At 31.3% G+C, this 13757-nt stretch overlaps 2 protein-coding genes across 2 annotated transcripts in view; one reads left to right on the top strand and one right to left on the bottom strand.

Annotated features, from left to right (window-relative positions):
* Window positions 1-304: 304 nt before the first annotated feature.
* On the top strand, window positions 305-5759 carry LOC106460355 (FK506-binding protein 2-like). The gene is made up of 4 exons (XM_013920048.2): window positions 305-627; window positions 1289-1434; window positions 2571-2701; window positions 5382-5759. The coding sequence occupies exons 1-4, from the start codon at window positions 422-424 to the stop codon at window positions 5547-5549; spliced, it is 651 nt and encodes a 216-aa protein (XP_013775502.1). The 5' UTR covers window positions 305-421; the 3' UTR covers window positions 5550-5759.
* A 1792-nt stretch (window positions 5760-7551) lies between these two features.
* The window catches only part of LOC106460352 (neither inactivation nor afterpotential protein C-like), a 62049-nt gene continuing 55843 nt past the window's right edge, over window positions 7552-13757 (bottom strand). The window contains exons 29-32 of the mRNA XM_022387046.1: window positions 11689-11874; window positions 11284-11405; window positions 8671-8895; window positions 7552-8197 (exon numbers count right to left, since the gene is read on the bottom strand). Of these exons, the coding sequence (XP_022242754.1) occupies window positions 7882-8197; window positions 8671-8895; window positions 11284-11405; window positions 11689-11874 (849 nt within the window). The 3' untranslated portion in view covers window positions 7552-7881. The remainder of the gene's footprint in view (window positions 8198-8670; window positions 8896-11283; window positions 11406-11688; window positions 11875-13757) is intronic.

Here is a 13757-nt window from a genome sequence, read left to right on the forward strand (position 1 = left end):
AACACGAGTTAACAAATGAACTAGGTGTTCATGTAAAAAATAAAACAAAATTGAACAGTGAAATAGTTGTTCTGAAATCTCGTTGTTGAAGAACTCTTCTATACACATTTCTGTTTTCGTATTTACTCACTGAAAAAGTTTTTTTTTGAAGTTCACTGAACTCTCAAAACTATCGTGATGTTACAAGTCTTTTCACCAGTGGACAGCATAGGTAAGTCTTTGAATCTGAAACGAGGCACGATAAAAGTCAACAAAGCATCACTTGAAGTTTGAACCAATCACCTTTTCGCAAAGTAAAACTTCCGGTTACGTAGGCCACGTGTGCACCTGAGTAGCGTGATGACAAGGTATATTATTAACCCACGTATAACTCGGAGGAACATAAACTGCTTTATTATACGTTGGTTTTAAACTTTCGGATATGCATCCATTTTTATCATATTTTACATTAATATTTATTCTAGTACAGTTTAATCATGTTTTAAGAGCAGGGTCCCAGGAAAACGATGAGTTGGAAGTGGACGTTTTGAAAAAACCTGACAAATGTGATAAAACAACTAAAAAAGGCGATCTTCTATCTATGCATTATAGAGGTACCTTAGATGACGGAACAGAGTTTGATTCAAGGTTTGAAACCTGTTTAATTTTTAAACATTTTTCTTACAGTCTGTAAAAAACTAGTTTCAAGATGTGTAATATGCACTAGTCGCTGAAGAAATACAACTAATTAAGGTTTAAAAAGGAGTCATTTTGTTTACTGGTTTAGTAATTTTTATTATATTTTTTGTAATTTGAATATCTTAGGGCATTATGTCATACAAGAAAGTAACTTCATATTTGTTAAATTGATATGAGAGATTAAAATATGTTATTCTGAAGTGTCCATAAAATAAGTTTTTTTTTAAAATAATAATGGGCTGGGCGTGGATGAGTGGTTAGCGTGTCGAACTGCGAATCATAATATCCATTGTTTAGATTCCGTTGCCTCAAAATCACGTCATTCACAATAGCAACAGTATTATAAAAATTTTAGATATAAATTTATCTAAGTTTTAAGTAGACAGTTGCCTCTTCATTTTAACACATACCTTCTGTTGAATGGTTTTTCAATTAATAGACAAGTACAATCTACATTCATTCACTAACTTAGTAGCTGTCATCGTGGAGTCAAGTAACAGATAGATATGTATATTGATTTAACTTGTAATTTTTTTTTCACTAGCCTATTTTATTCATTTCACCATACAGTACATTGAGCAATAAAATTAACAAGCTTTCCTTCTGTTAGTTACACCCGAAAAGAACCATTCCAGTTTCAACTTGGAATTAGTCAAGTCATTAAAGGTTGGGATGAAGGCCTGGTAGACATGTGTGTCGGAGAAAAAAGAAGATTAACAATACCTCCTCACATGGGTTATGGAGACTCAGGAGCAGGTGGTTTCTGTTGTTAATACTAAAATCTATGATTTTTTTTATTAGCTACTCTTTCCGTTTCAGTAAATCAGCACTAGAAAGCTATGATAAGTTTCTGAGTAAAGTTGACCATATTTAATTATTTTTTTAAATATTTCCTTGTTTTCCAAAACCAGTAAAAAAATTCACTAAACACATTAAAACAGTTGTAGTTTTTGGAAAAATTCAGGATATTACAGATACCACCACTGTAACAAAATATCTGTAATTTATAGTTTTCCATATAAAATTAAGTTTATTGGTTGAAAAATTCATGATGGGAAAGATGTGGTATGTATTTTTAACTCAAGTCATTGAGAGCTTTTTGTAAGCAATTATGAATATTTACATTTTTTTATGAGGTACAACTTTATTAAAGATAGAAGTATTCTATTTCTGACAATTATTAAATTCTTCATAGTTATTATTGGTCCAACCTAGCAGAGACTAGAGAGAAAGCAAGAGTTTACTATGTATGCATAATTCCATAGTAGTAGTAGCCATAAAATATATGCTTCACATTAATGAAATACAAGTAATAATTTTCTTTGGGTCTAGCCCAACTTATTTTTTGCTTGTTTTTAATGGATGACCTGCAATAACCAATTACCCACCTAGTAAATGAAGCCTACTGAGAGAAAGCTGAAGTTTTGAACACAAATTAAAAGCGAAGATCTGAAAGTTCTTGAAAACCTTCACTCTATTAGTAAAAGTTTATTCATTGTGGGATAGAGCATCTTCATGTTTATTATTCTGCATTAAGTAGTACAGAATTGCTGTGGGTAATTATTTCTTTTCTTATATAAATGTATTTATTCTGTTTAAAATGCAGAATAGTGTTTTGGGTGTGAATTTGCTATTAAAAGTAAAGTATAGTTTTGAAGAGGACCTCTTCTACTGGAACCTTTGAGATATCCTATCAGTATCAAATTCATTTACTCGTAAATCTAGTGAAATGCTAAAGCCTAATCCATAACAAGAAGATTTTTAGTTTTATATAGAATCATTGAATGGTCTTGCATGTAATATGTTTTCTAAAATATGTTTATATACATGTACAGGAATTATGCATATCAAACTTCCATATTATACTAAAATTATTTTAGTTTACTATTCAGGAGAGAAGATTCCTCCCAAAGCCACACTTATATTTGAAGTAGAACTTTTGGAAATACAAGATGGACCACCACCTGTCAACGTGTTCAAGGAAATAGACAGTAATGCAGATCAACAGCTCTCACGTGATGAAGTAAGCTATTATCGTGGTGTTCCCAAACTCTGTAGCTTTAAAGTGTACTTCATCTACCAAGTTATTTTCAAGTTTTGGAAGTACAATTGACCATTTTAATGTATTTGTTTTCAAAAGAGAAAAGTAGGCATTTATCTGTAGTTTTGATCAAAGCAAAGTAATTACATAGATCCGAGATAAAAAACAAATCTTACAAATCAAAGGAAAACAAAAATTTATAATGATTATAATGTATTGATTTATTAAGTGAAGTTTGTGTGTGTTTGTGTACTTCTGTTGCCTTTTTTTTTGGTTTTGGTACTTAGATAATTTCTAAACATGCAGTAGTGACTCCAGCCAAATTAGACTGTTTGTTCCAGTTGCAATAAAAAAAGGGGCCTAAGTATTCCCCAATTTTTCTTGCTTAACTTACCCACTTTTACATTATATCTTTACAGGGTTTGCCCCCTTGCCTCATTTATATGGTTGACCTCTTGATTTTAATTTGGCTGTTTTTGTACATGTACAACGTATTTATTAATCAGATATTGGGTTACATCATGTCTGTATGAAAAATGTAGACATATGTATTGTTTCTGTTAAAAGATCATTGTTCATAGTCAGAATTTTCTGCTTGTTACACTTATAAGTGAAATGAAACAAAAATATGTTCCACTTTTTATTTTTTTTATATCTGCCACAAAATATTACTTATGTTTCTATAATTTGAGCATAAAATATAAGTATACAGATTTTCCTTCCTGCTAATTCATGTAAAAATGTGCAAGAAATATTGCACAATATTCACTGTAACATAAAATGAACACTGTGTCCTGAAGAGTTTCTGTCTAAAAACCCCTTTAATGTTTTTGGGACTTTGCAAATGTATGGAGCTTGAGTTGGCAAAAACAAATGGTAGACTTCTTAAATATTAAACCTTCTCATTAAATTGACTGGCTCCTCTTTTATCTTGCAAGACACAATGGACAAAGTATACTGATGTCTTTTTTTATCTCTTTTCACTTACAAAACACAGTTTTCTTCAAAGTTCCAAGGAACCTCAGAAGCATATGAAATGTTCCTCTATTTTAAGAAGACAATTAAGCAAAATCTAATGATTGAATACAATCCTGAAAAGAGAACCTTTAAGGCTTTATTTTACATTCAAAAATACTTTAGGTTGAAAAAAATATTGAGTTAAGCTGTGTTGTAATGATTCCTTTGTAGAGTTCATTTATCACATAACACTGCTTTGGCTTTCAGTTTGTTTTCAGATACTTCTACCCCAATGTTCAAATAAACTTCAGTTTAAGATAATTAATATGCAAGATTCTTAAAATCAAAACTTTCATTTTACTCACCACTTACAGGATACAGCAACTAAATATATATACACAATATCAATGATGTAGAATGTATGTATTTTGAAGGAAAGCTAATGAAACAATACTAGCATAAAATATCCATGCTCCACTGCAAGATTCAAAGGCCCCTCGTGATTCACAGAGGCCCTAATATACTGATCAATTTTCTTCATTATCTCGAATTACCTCTGTAGCTACCCCAAAGTGGGTCCATATCCAAAAACCCCTTGTACCTGAGTACAAGTGCCATGTTTGATCTTACTAGTCTGCGAGTGGGGTTATGAACACAGTTGCGAACATAGTGCTCCCAGAATTCCAAGGGGGCCAAGAACACAGAATCTGACATCAGGTTCTGGTTTGGTAACCCTGATATTCTACTCCTAGACCTCCATGCCTGAATGACCTTCTGGGCTCATTTTAGCCCTCTTGGTATAAGGCTATGCTTTACAGATAAGGATAGTCCCTCCCTAGGCCACCTTGAGTACCCCTCTGCCAAGTTTGTGCCTATTAGCTCCAAAACTGTGGGATGGGGCTCATGAACTAAACAAACACAGAATATGAATTAATACTGAATAAAGTTTGGCAAAGAAATCTCAAAAAAAAAATCAAACAGTTTCCTAATCAATGAATTGATCACTGAGGTCCTTTCAGATGGCCTCCTAGGTTGCCAGACCTCTGACACCTTGGATAATTTCTTTTGGACTGTGCTCAAGGACAGATTTTATTCCCAAAGACTTTGGGACATTAATAAATCTGAATTGTGAGGCAAGACTGTCTGAAAACAAACTTGTCAACAAAACTATGAGAGCCAATGCCTACAAAAGAATCATTACAGTTACAACATTGCTTAAATTTTCAATATTTATGCACAAGATTGCAGATGGAGGGCATTTTGAAGATTTCAACTAATTTGTTATTGTTAGCAATAACTTTAAAAAAACTGTAACATAATGAAATGTAGCTCATTATTTTCTTTCAACTGACCTATTCCATTCTCACTTACATTTGTGTTTACAGTACATTACCTGGATAGATTTCTGTTGGGAAAAGCATTCTTTTAAGTTTTTTCTGGAGTCTTATTATTGTTGAGTCACTCTGTACTTGAGTTTAAAAATAAATTTGCAACATATCACCTTTGAACCAACCACTATGAAATTTTTTTTTCTGATTTTTGAGATTTAAAAGCATGACATCATATCCAGCTGACCAACAAAATCTTAAATAAGATAAAACATTATTTCACAATCAAATGCCTTTTTATAGTGCAGCATTTTCTAAAAACATGTGACTTGCCAGTATTGCCCTAAACCTTTTTGTTGTTGTTTTTTCCTCCACAGATAAGTGATTACCTGAAGAAACAACTGCCAGAAGCTGAAGCAGCAGGAATTAAGGACCTTCCTGAACAAGGCAAGATTGTTGAGGAGATCTTTCAACATGAAGATAAGGATAAGAATGGTTTTATCTCACATGAAGAATTCAGTGGGCCTAAACATGATGAACTGTAAGCACTTTATAGTAATAGTGTTACTTTGTACTACTTACTTCACCAGATGCACTTAGTTATTTCATGTAATAACACGTTAGGTCATATATTTTAATAAGATGTTCTTGGTAATGGAGGAGTGAAAAACTATCAGCACACATAAAAAAGTACTGTATCTTTATTTATAAAGAAAACTTCAAGAAATAAACAGAAAATAAGTGAAAGCAAACTGTTCTTATGAATAATATGTATGTTATTAAGGGCATTCGTTATTGAATTAAAGACTTGCAGTATTTATGTATCCTCAATATGATATAAAACCTCACAGTATAATGAGCTAACTAGACTGTTGCATCATTTCTCTCTTCTTATCCTTGTAATCCATTAGAACAGAAATTATTTTAGCTTGTATTTTGTTTAACTTTTAAAAAGTAGTTTATTTAAATTACTTTCCATCCTGCTCATCAGTGGTGTTCAAGACTACTTTTATTTCACGTGAACATGCCAGTAAAGACTGGGAAGTTACTTTTTTTTATCAATGTTAACAGTTGTAGTAAGAATATTATTCTTGCAACATCAGCAGTATATTATCAGTCATTACAGTCTGTAGCCTATATAAAAACATTTTAATGAAATGCATTTTGTACTTTATCCTTGCATAATGTTGAATAAAAACAATGTTAATTCATTGAAATTTAGATAAATACAAGTTTAATAACCTAATAATCATAGCATGAATATATAAAACTGGACATTTCTGTTGACCTCAAAAGAATATATTGGTCAGATTTTAATCTGTAACTTTATATTTTTAAACTGTCACTCTACCTTTTGGGGGCTTTCTGGAAACATATTGAGGTTTTGATATTTCACTTATCCTCATCTCCACCCTTAGAAACTGTACAGTAATTTATCATACCTAGGTCTGCCGTTATTGCCTGATTTAAGTAAACAACAGATGTTTTGGAAAGTACTTGAAAATAATAGCCGTACTAACTAAAAGCTTCATGTGATTTCTACTTGAATTTTTCTACTATTTTCTACTTTTCTTCACCTGGATGTAAATGTAAATTCTGTTAGAAACTTATAATTGAGGTTTAAAGTAAATATTTTTATTGGGGAAAAGATTTATATAACAGAGGTTCAATTGAATGGTTGGCATATATATATCTTTAAGTTAGTAGTTAGAAAACTTATACTGTTGTTTCTAATTAAGCTTGTGTTTTATGTGTGACTTATGGAAATAAGTTTATAACATTTCTTCGAAAATAGCATGCAATCTTTAACGAGTTTGTAATACTAAAATATACAATCGTAAAATATGAAAAGAGTGATGAGAGGATATATAATAATTTCAACCTTGAAATTAATTTAAATATAATATAATATATGTACCATAAATTTTTCTGAACATTAAACATTTTCTGTGGTAACTGAGTTTAAAAAAGCTGAGCACAACGTGACCTGCAGTGATGTTAATGTTGTTGTAAGTTCAAAAAGTTAATCCATTGTTTTTTTTTTAAGGAATAGTGAAATGAGCTATGGTTACAATATTTAGCCCTAAATTAACTTATTTATAAATACTCGTGAATATGAATATCTTAGGAGTAGGTTACAATTGTTTTATTTACTTTATCATATTTTCTCTTACAAAGGTTTATGTTATCAATCTAGAAACTTGTATTGCAAAACAGTGTGATACTTTCATAACAATAAACTATTTAAACTATTATTTTGTCTTTTTTTTTATATTTTATTGTTATTGACTATTATTTCAAACTAAATTTGCCGAACTAGCATTCATAGTAACTATAAAACACAACATCAGAAATTAGAGTACGTTAAAATAGTTTTACTCATGTGAATTAATAGCATGGTTACCTAGTGAGAATAAAGCCAAAAGCTATAATACAAAAAAAAACAATATTACTAAAAATTACTTGAATTTTAGTTTCTAACAACATGAAAAAGATTTGTTTACATTCATGAGTTAATATTTCTTTTTAAGTGTAATTAAAATTGGATTAAAATATAAATTAAATATTACTTACAACTAAAAACACAGAAGACTGAACTAAAGTAAGGAAGATTTAGTTGCTATTATCTCAAGCTTATAATTTGGGAAATTGTGACTCTTAATCAACTAACCTATAAAAAGAACATAGTGTAACAGTAAAGCAGAAAACATTTTTTTATTCATGAATCTCAAAGAGGAGAGAAACCTATGGCTATTTTCAAAGGTAAGTCACATTTTCCAAGTCTCTTAGTGATGGATTTAAAACAAATAGTGGCTTATACAAACCCAACTATTTCTTCCTAAAATTTTAAAGTGTGAAGAAAAGAGATTTGGTAACCTACAGTTCAGCAGAGGGGCCACTCATAAGAATACCTGGCATTAACTCAAACTCTTCTGCTTTTATAATATTTATGTGAGGCGTGTTTGATTCTGTAACAGACATCTTTTTCTCTGAGCTGACATCCTCATCAGAAGCCATATTTTTTGGTCCAGCATCTGTCTTAATTGTAGTGTCTGGCTTATTTTCATTGTGTTGATTTGTGTTCCATTGCTTTAAACCAAACTTAACAGATGGTTTTTCATCCTTGTTTTCTAGATTGCTATTTGATAAAGATTTTTTATAACTTGGACTGGCATGAAAATGTTGTGGTTTCCTGAAAGTACATCATTTAAATAGGTTAAATTTGCAATAAACATCTGTCTAATTTGTGTGATTTCTTTTCTACAAAACGATTAAAGTAAGTATATAAATAAAAATTAAACCATACAACTTACGAATACAACTCTATCACCTCGTGCTATTAACCCGAGTTAAATTGAGATAATATATTATACATCTTGAAACTGTAGTATGACTTTTGTTATCTAATGTGCAATTAAACTATTTCATATCAAAATAAACATTTTTAGTACTTAAAAAAATTAAGAAATTATTTTACTAGTTTGCATAGAGAAGTAACACAAAAGCCCTTAATCTGTGACTTTGGTTCCTAATCTATCAAACAAATTCTGGTTTACTTGTTATTCTAAGTTTGGTACATAGAAACACCATAATTATAGAACCTTATACTAAAATATTTAATCATATTATTTTCATGTGGTCTTTATACTTTGACCTTTAACTCACCTATGCCTCAAACTGCTGAACTCTCCTGTTAGTTTATTTTCACCATGAAAGTGTGGGACGGTCATGTATTTATGAGATCCTTTCATTGGTTTTAAGTAAGTATTTTGTGGCTGGTCAACAGAGACATTGTGATCATCATGGTTTGTTTCTTCTACGGCATCAACAGTACTTGGTATCAAATGATTATTGGGAATATTTTCTTTTAGTAAGTCTTTAGTGTTGAACCTAAGTATGTAATAAAGATAGAGATTCAGTCTAAAGAAATACTAACTTCTGTCTACTTTTCTTTCCAACTACAAAGCACTTTTCTTTTGTAATCTAAATAAGTGCTTAATCTCAATTTTTTTAATTTAAACACATCTTTGTGAAAAGTTCACACATTCATCAAGCATCATTTTGAAATTTTGCACCAAAGTTATAAAATGGTAATACACTATATCATAACAGTCCATGTGACTGGGGTACTGTTAAAAACAAATTTCAAGGCTATAAGGGCAGATATACCATGTCTGGTAAAAATCTATACATGCAGGAGTATACATTGCACACTAGGCACAGGGCTAGGAATGTTTTATATATATATATATACATAAAGCAAAAAATCTTTGTGTTTGTCTGTTATCTAACTACTCCTGGGTCACTCGGCCAATCTCAACCGAACTTTGTGGGATGATAGTTTGTAAGAAGGAGCATGTTAATGGAGGATTCACAACCCCCTCCACTACCCCTTATTGCTGTTATTGACCATTTATTATCTTTGACATAAGTTAATGTTAACTACATCCACAGATAGCACCACATCCTTACACTGACAAAAAAAAATTATAAAATTTTCTATAACACAATATACACACAGCACTCTATATGGAGGAATGCAATTAAAAAAATGGCTGCCACTACTGCAATAATACACAAACCTCAGCTGAAGTTTCTGGCCATAAGACAATTCTGTGGCCAATGACCATCTATTAATTAATCATGTGAAACTGTGGTAGGACATTAAGAACTTGATTTTAAAAGCAGATAAAAGAAAGCACCCATACCATCACTACTTTGGCTGCTACCGCTTCCTACAAACTCACCTGACAATCACACAGTATATACCATGTTTTAAGTATATACATATTGAGTTCTTAAAGCTTATAGAAAACTATTTGTGAGGAAATAATGAATACTATAATAATGCTATTATAAATAAATTGTGTGAAAGTTAGGATTTTTGTGTTATTTATCATAGCATCCACCCACACATTTAAAGTTCATAACCTGGACAAAGGACAGGTATCTCAGCTTGTATATATCTATCTATAAGGGGAAGTTCTTAACACTGTACAGTGATGTGATATACAACCCTCTATTCATATCTTTTTTCTTACTGTATAGTGTATTTTTGTACTAAAAATGAGAATGGCATGAACTTCCTAAGTGTTTGTTTTGAATTTCACACAAAGCTACACAAGGGCTATCTACGCTAGCCATCCCTAATTTAGCAGAGTAAGAATAGAGGAAAGGCAGCTAGTCAGCACCACCCACCACCAACTCTTGGGCTACTCTTTTACCATGGATAGTGGGATTGACCGTCACATAATAACACCCCGACGGCTGAAAGGGCAAGCATGTTTGGTGGGACGGGGATTCGAATCAATCGACCCGCAGATTGCAAGTCAAGCTCCCTAACCACCTGGATTCCTAAGTGATTAAAAACTAAAATACTATAGGCTAATAATCACATGCCTAACATACTGACCCTAAAAGTCACAGGCTGGTGTGTGTGTTTTACCTATCATACTAATGATGACCATATAAACAGTTGTACACATTTATTAGTATGGGTTTACTTGTACCATAGATTAGGAAAATATCACAATTCCATTCATTAACTACTATTTAGCATGTAACACATAACTGGCCTATACATAAACATATCTGTCGGTTATCTTAGTGTTTGTACCAGTAGAAATCTATATGTTTAAGTCAAGATAGCTGAAAACGTGAAAAAGTAAATTACTTTTTCTTGCGACATCTTATGTTTAATGCGACAGTTCTTAATATTCTTATATTATTGTATCACAAGCATGTAAAAAAACACACTTGTTTCTTTCAAATAGTACATTAACAAAAGATTAATTTTAGATCATGTCATTAAACATACTAGTACACCACTCAAGATGATGGGTTAAAAGCTTAGCTTCTAATAAAATCACAGGGATAATGATGTAAAAGTCATAAAGTAATCTCTTTTTTTACAAGAATCAGTCATCTGTCTGATAATCAACAAGGTGACAATAAAAGAAAGTCTAAAAATGTTACTGAGAATAAACACGTTACCTAAATACTAGAATGTTTGTAGCCATCAACAGCATTCTAGTGAGAGACTTGCTTTACAAAGCAATCCTAAAGACTTCGTATTTTGCTTCCAAAGTTAATATGAGGCTTTGGAAGAGTGACAACTTGGAAGGTATTTCTTGACTTACAAGTTACAGAGCTTAAGTGTTTCTAGTTATGTAACAAAATTTATAATTTTCATTTACACTGTGTAGTAAAGGTGACTATAGATCATAGTTAATTTCATCGAGAAACTATTAACTTAAATCAACTAAATCTTTTAAATACCTGAGTGGAAGAGCCTTATTAAGAGGAGTATCCCAGTTTTCCTCCATTTTCAACAATTCTTCAGTTGCAGCTGTGGAAAGAATGCTACTGTTTCTTTCTGACACACACCCCGTTTCACACATCTATCAAGACAGATTTATAAGAAAGTTAATGTTTCATAAGCAAAGAATAAAGTATTCCTGTTATGTGCTGTAATTAATAAATCATAATAATATGAAACCCAGTCTATTATTAGATTCACCACTTGTCACTGAGTTATGTCACTGAGTTTGTCTTATGAACAAAAAAATATTCATACCATTTAAACACAGCCTGGAAGTAAACTAATTCTACCACTTGAAGGATATCAAAATATACAAATGCCAATTATGTATAAGTTAATTAAAACATCTTGTCAGTACTCACATGACTAGTGTCTTCAAATGTTATGTCCTGAAGACGTAAAGGGGTTCTTAACTTCAGCACACGTATGGGTAGAGCACGACACAAAGCTTCCATATAACCTTTAACAGTGGGTTTAACTTTGGTAACATCTACAGCCAGTTGGGATTGGTACAAATTATGATGCATTTCTTGGTTGTAGAGGTGAACCTGTTTCAGATTATGCCAGAGATGTTTTATAATAAAACAATGGTGACTCATTACAAAGAAGCATACATTTGTCATTGTTTTTATGTACACAATCTCTCTCAATTACAATAAGTACAGACACTAACATCTTAGACTACTGCTCCTCAACTAGATATTTCTTCCAGTCTATACTATTTGTTGACTACAATCATTAGGATAACAAATCAAAAATATACAAGTAAAAAAAAAAAAACTTTTCAAAAAAGAGAGTAAATGTAGGGATTAGGGATGGCTAATATCAGTCCTTCAAATACAATACAAACAAGATAGTAGGGATGGCATTTGCATCATCCCTACATAATAGCACAGGCACACAATGTAGTAGAATGTTAACAAACAAAAATAAGATAAATTAAACTCAACTGTGATTGAGTAATTATATATATTGGTATATGTTATTTCTTGCCTGTGCTGTTATGATGCAAATACCATCCATACTATCTTGTTTACATTGTTTTTGAAGGATTGATATTAGCCATTCCTACATTTACTTTCTTTTTTGAAAAGTTTTTGCTGTTTTTTTAATGCAGTGTTTCAATAGACATAGGAAGGTTGTATTTATAACCAAGTTCTAAATACAATGAGGTTCCAAACGTAATATTTATTATTCATCTGTTATTGGCAGGTAATTCCTGTTTAACCCTGGATGTAAGCTTTTTACAGGAACACCAAGTTTCTGTAAGAAAGCTAACTTCAAGGGGTAAAGGCAACATCGTTTATACTAAAATTATGATTTTTTTTTAATTACTACCAGTTAATAATACTTATAAATACTTTGAAACTATGTCACCTCAGTGACACATTGTTTTGATTTTTGAGTTATCATGTAATAGAAAAGAAGAAGCAGATAAGGGAACAAGAAATTTAAACTTTTTGCTATGATATTTACCAGTGACAAGGGTAAAAAAAGACAAAGAAAATTACACAAACAGGTAAAAGGTTAAAAAAAGTCCTAGATTTTAGGAATGGTATAAAATGACAAATTCCAAAATAAGCATTTTGCTTTTTTGTTATCACATACTTTTGGCTTTTTTGCCTGTGTAATTTTCTTTGTCATTATTTCCAATTGACTTTTTTTTTTACCTAGATTCAATATTTACAGACATTGCCAGTTCTTTTCACTCAGTCATTACGTAAATATTGTTATAAAAGGAAACACTGTATAGTATTGTAAAGCTTCTGATTACCCATTGAGGAGATATTTAAAATACCATTTGGATGAACAATCCAAGCCATCCCTACATACACCTGCCTGATATTGTAATTACATATATATTTTAGTATGTGCAAAGAAAGGTCCTTAGTGTTTTTTAGTGTCATACAATACTTACTAAACACGTATTGAAACTCGGGTTCTTTCATGTGTTAATTAGGTTCTCAATCTTGGCACTTTCAAACAAAGAAGCAGTATTCACTTAATATTATTTTGAAGTACACATTCACATGTAAAAGAGAAAAAGATTCTCCATACAATACAACACAACACTTACTTCATTCTGACTATGTACTAAAATTATTCTAAAAATATAGTGATTCAAAATCTTTAGTTCATTTAATGATTGTAGGTCTGTAGCTTCAACCAACTATAGCAGGTTTTAAACTGAAGGTCAAAATCCCCGAGGGGCAAACAGAAAGTTGCATTCATAGTTTTCATATTTTTTAGCTTGAAAAAGAATTGTATGTGTAGAACTGTAGTATCCTAGCAAGTGTTATCCAAGCAAGAAAAGTACTCATTTTATCTTATTTTGGATGCTTTAAAACTGGGAGATCACAAGTTGTTCAGGTTCATAAAGGAGAGGGAGGGTTCTAGTCCTAATAAATTTGAGCATCCCTGATACATACGG

Source organism: Limulus polyphemus, unplaced genomic scaffold (assembly GCF_000517525.1).
Source record: "Limulus polyphemus unplaced genomic scaffold, Limulus_polyphemus-2.1.2 Scaffold758, whole genome shotgun sequence".
Lineage (NCBI taxonomy): Eukaryota > Metazoa > Arthropoda > Merostomata > Xiphosura > Limulidae > Limulus > Limulus polyphemus.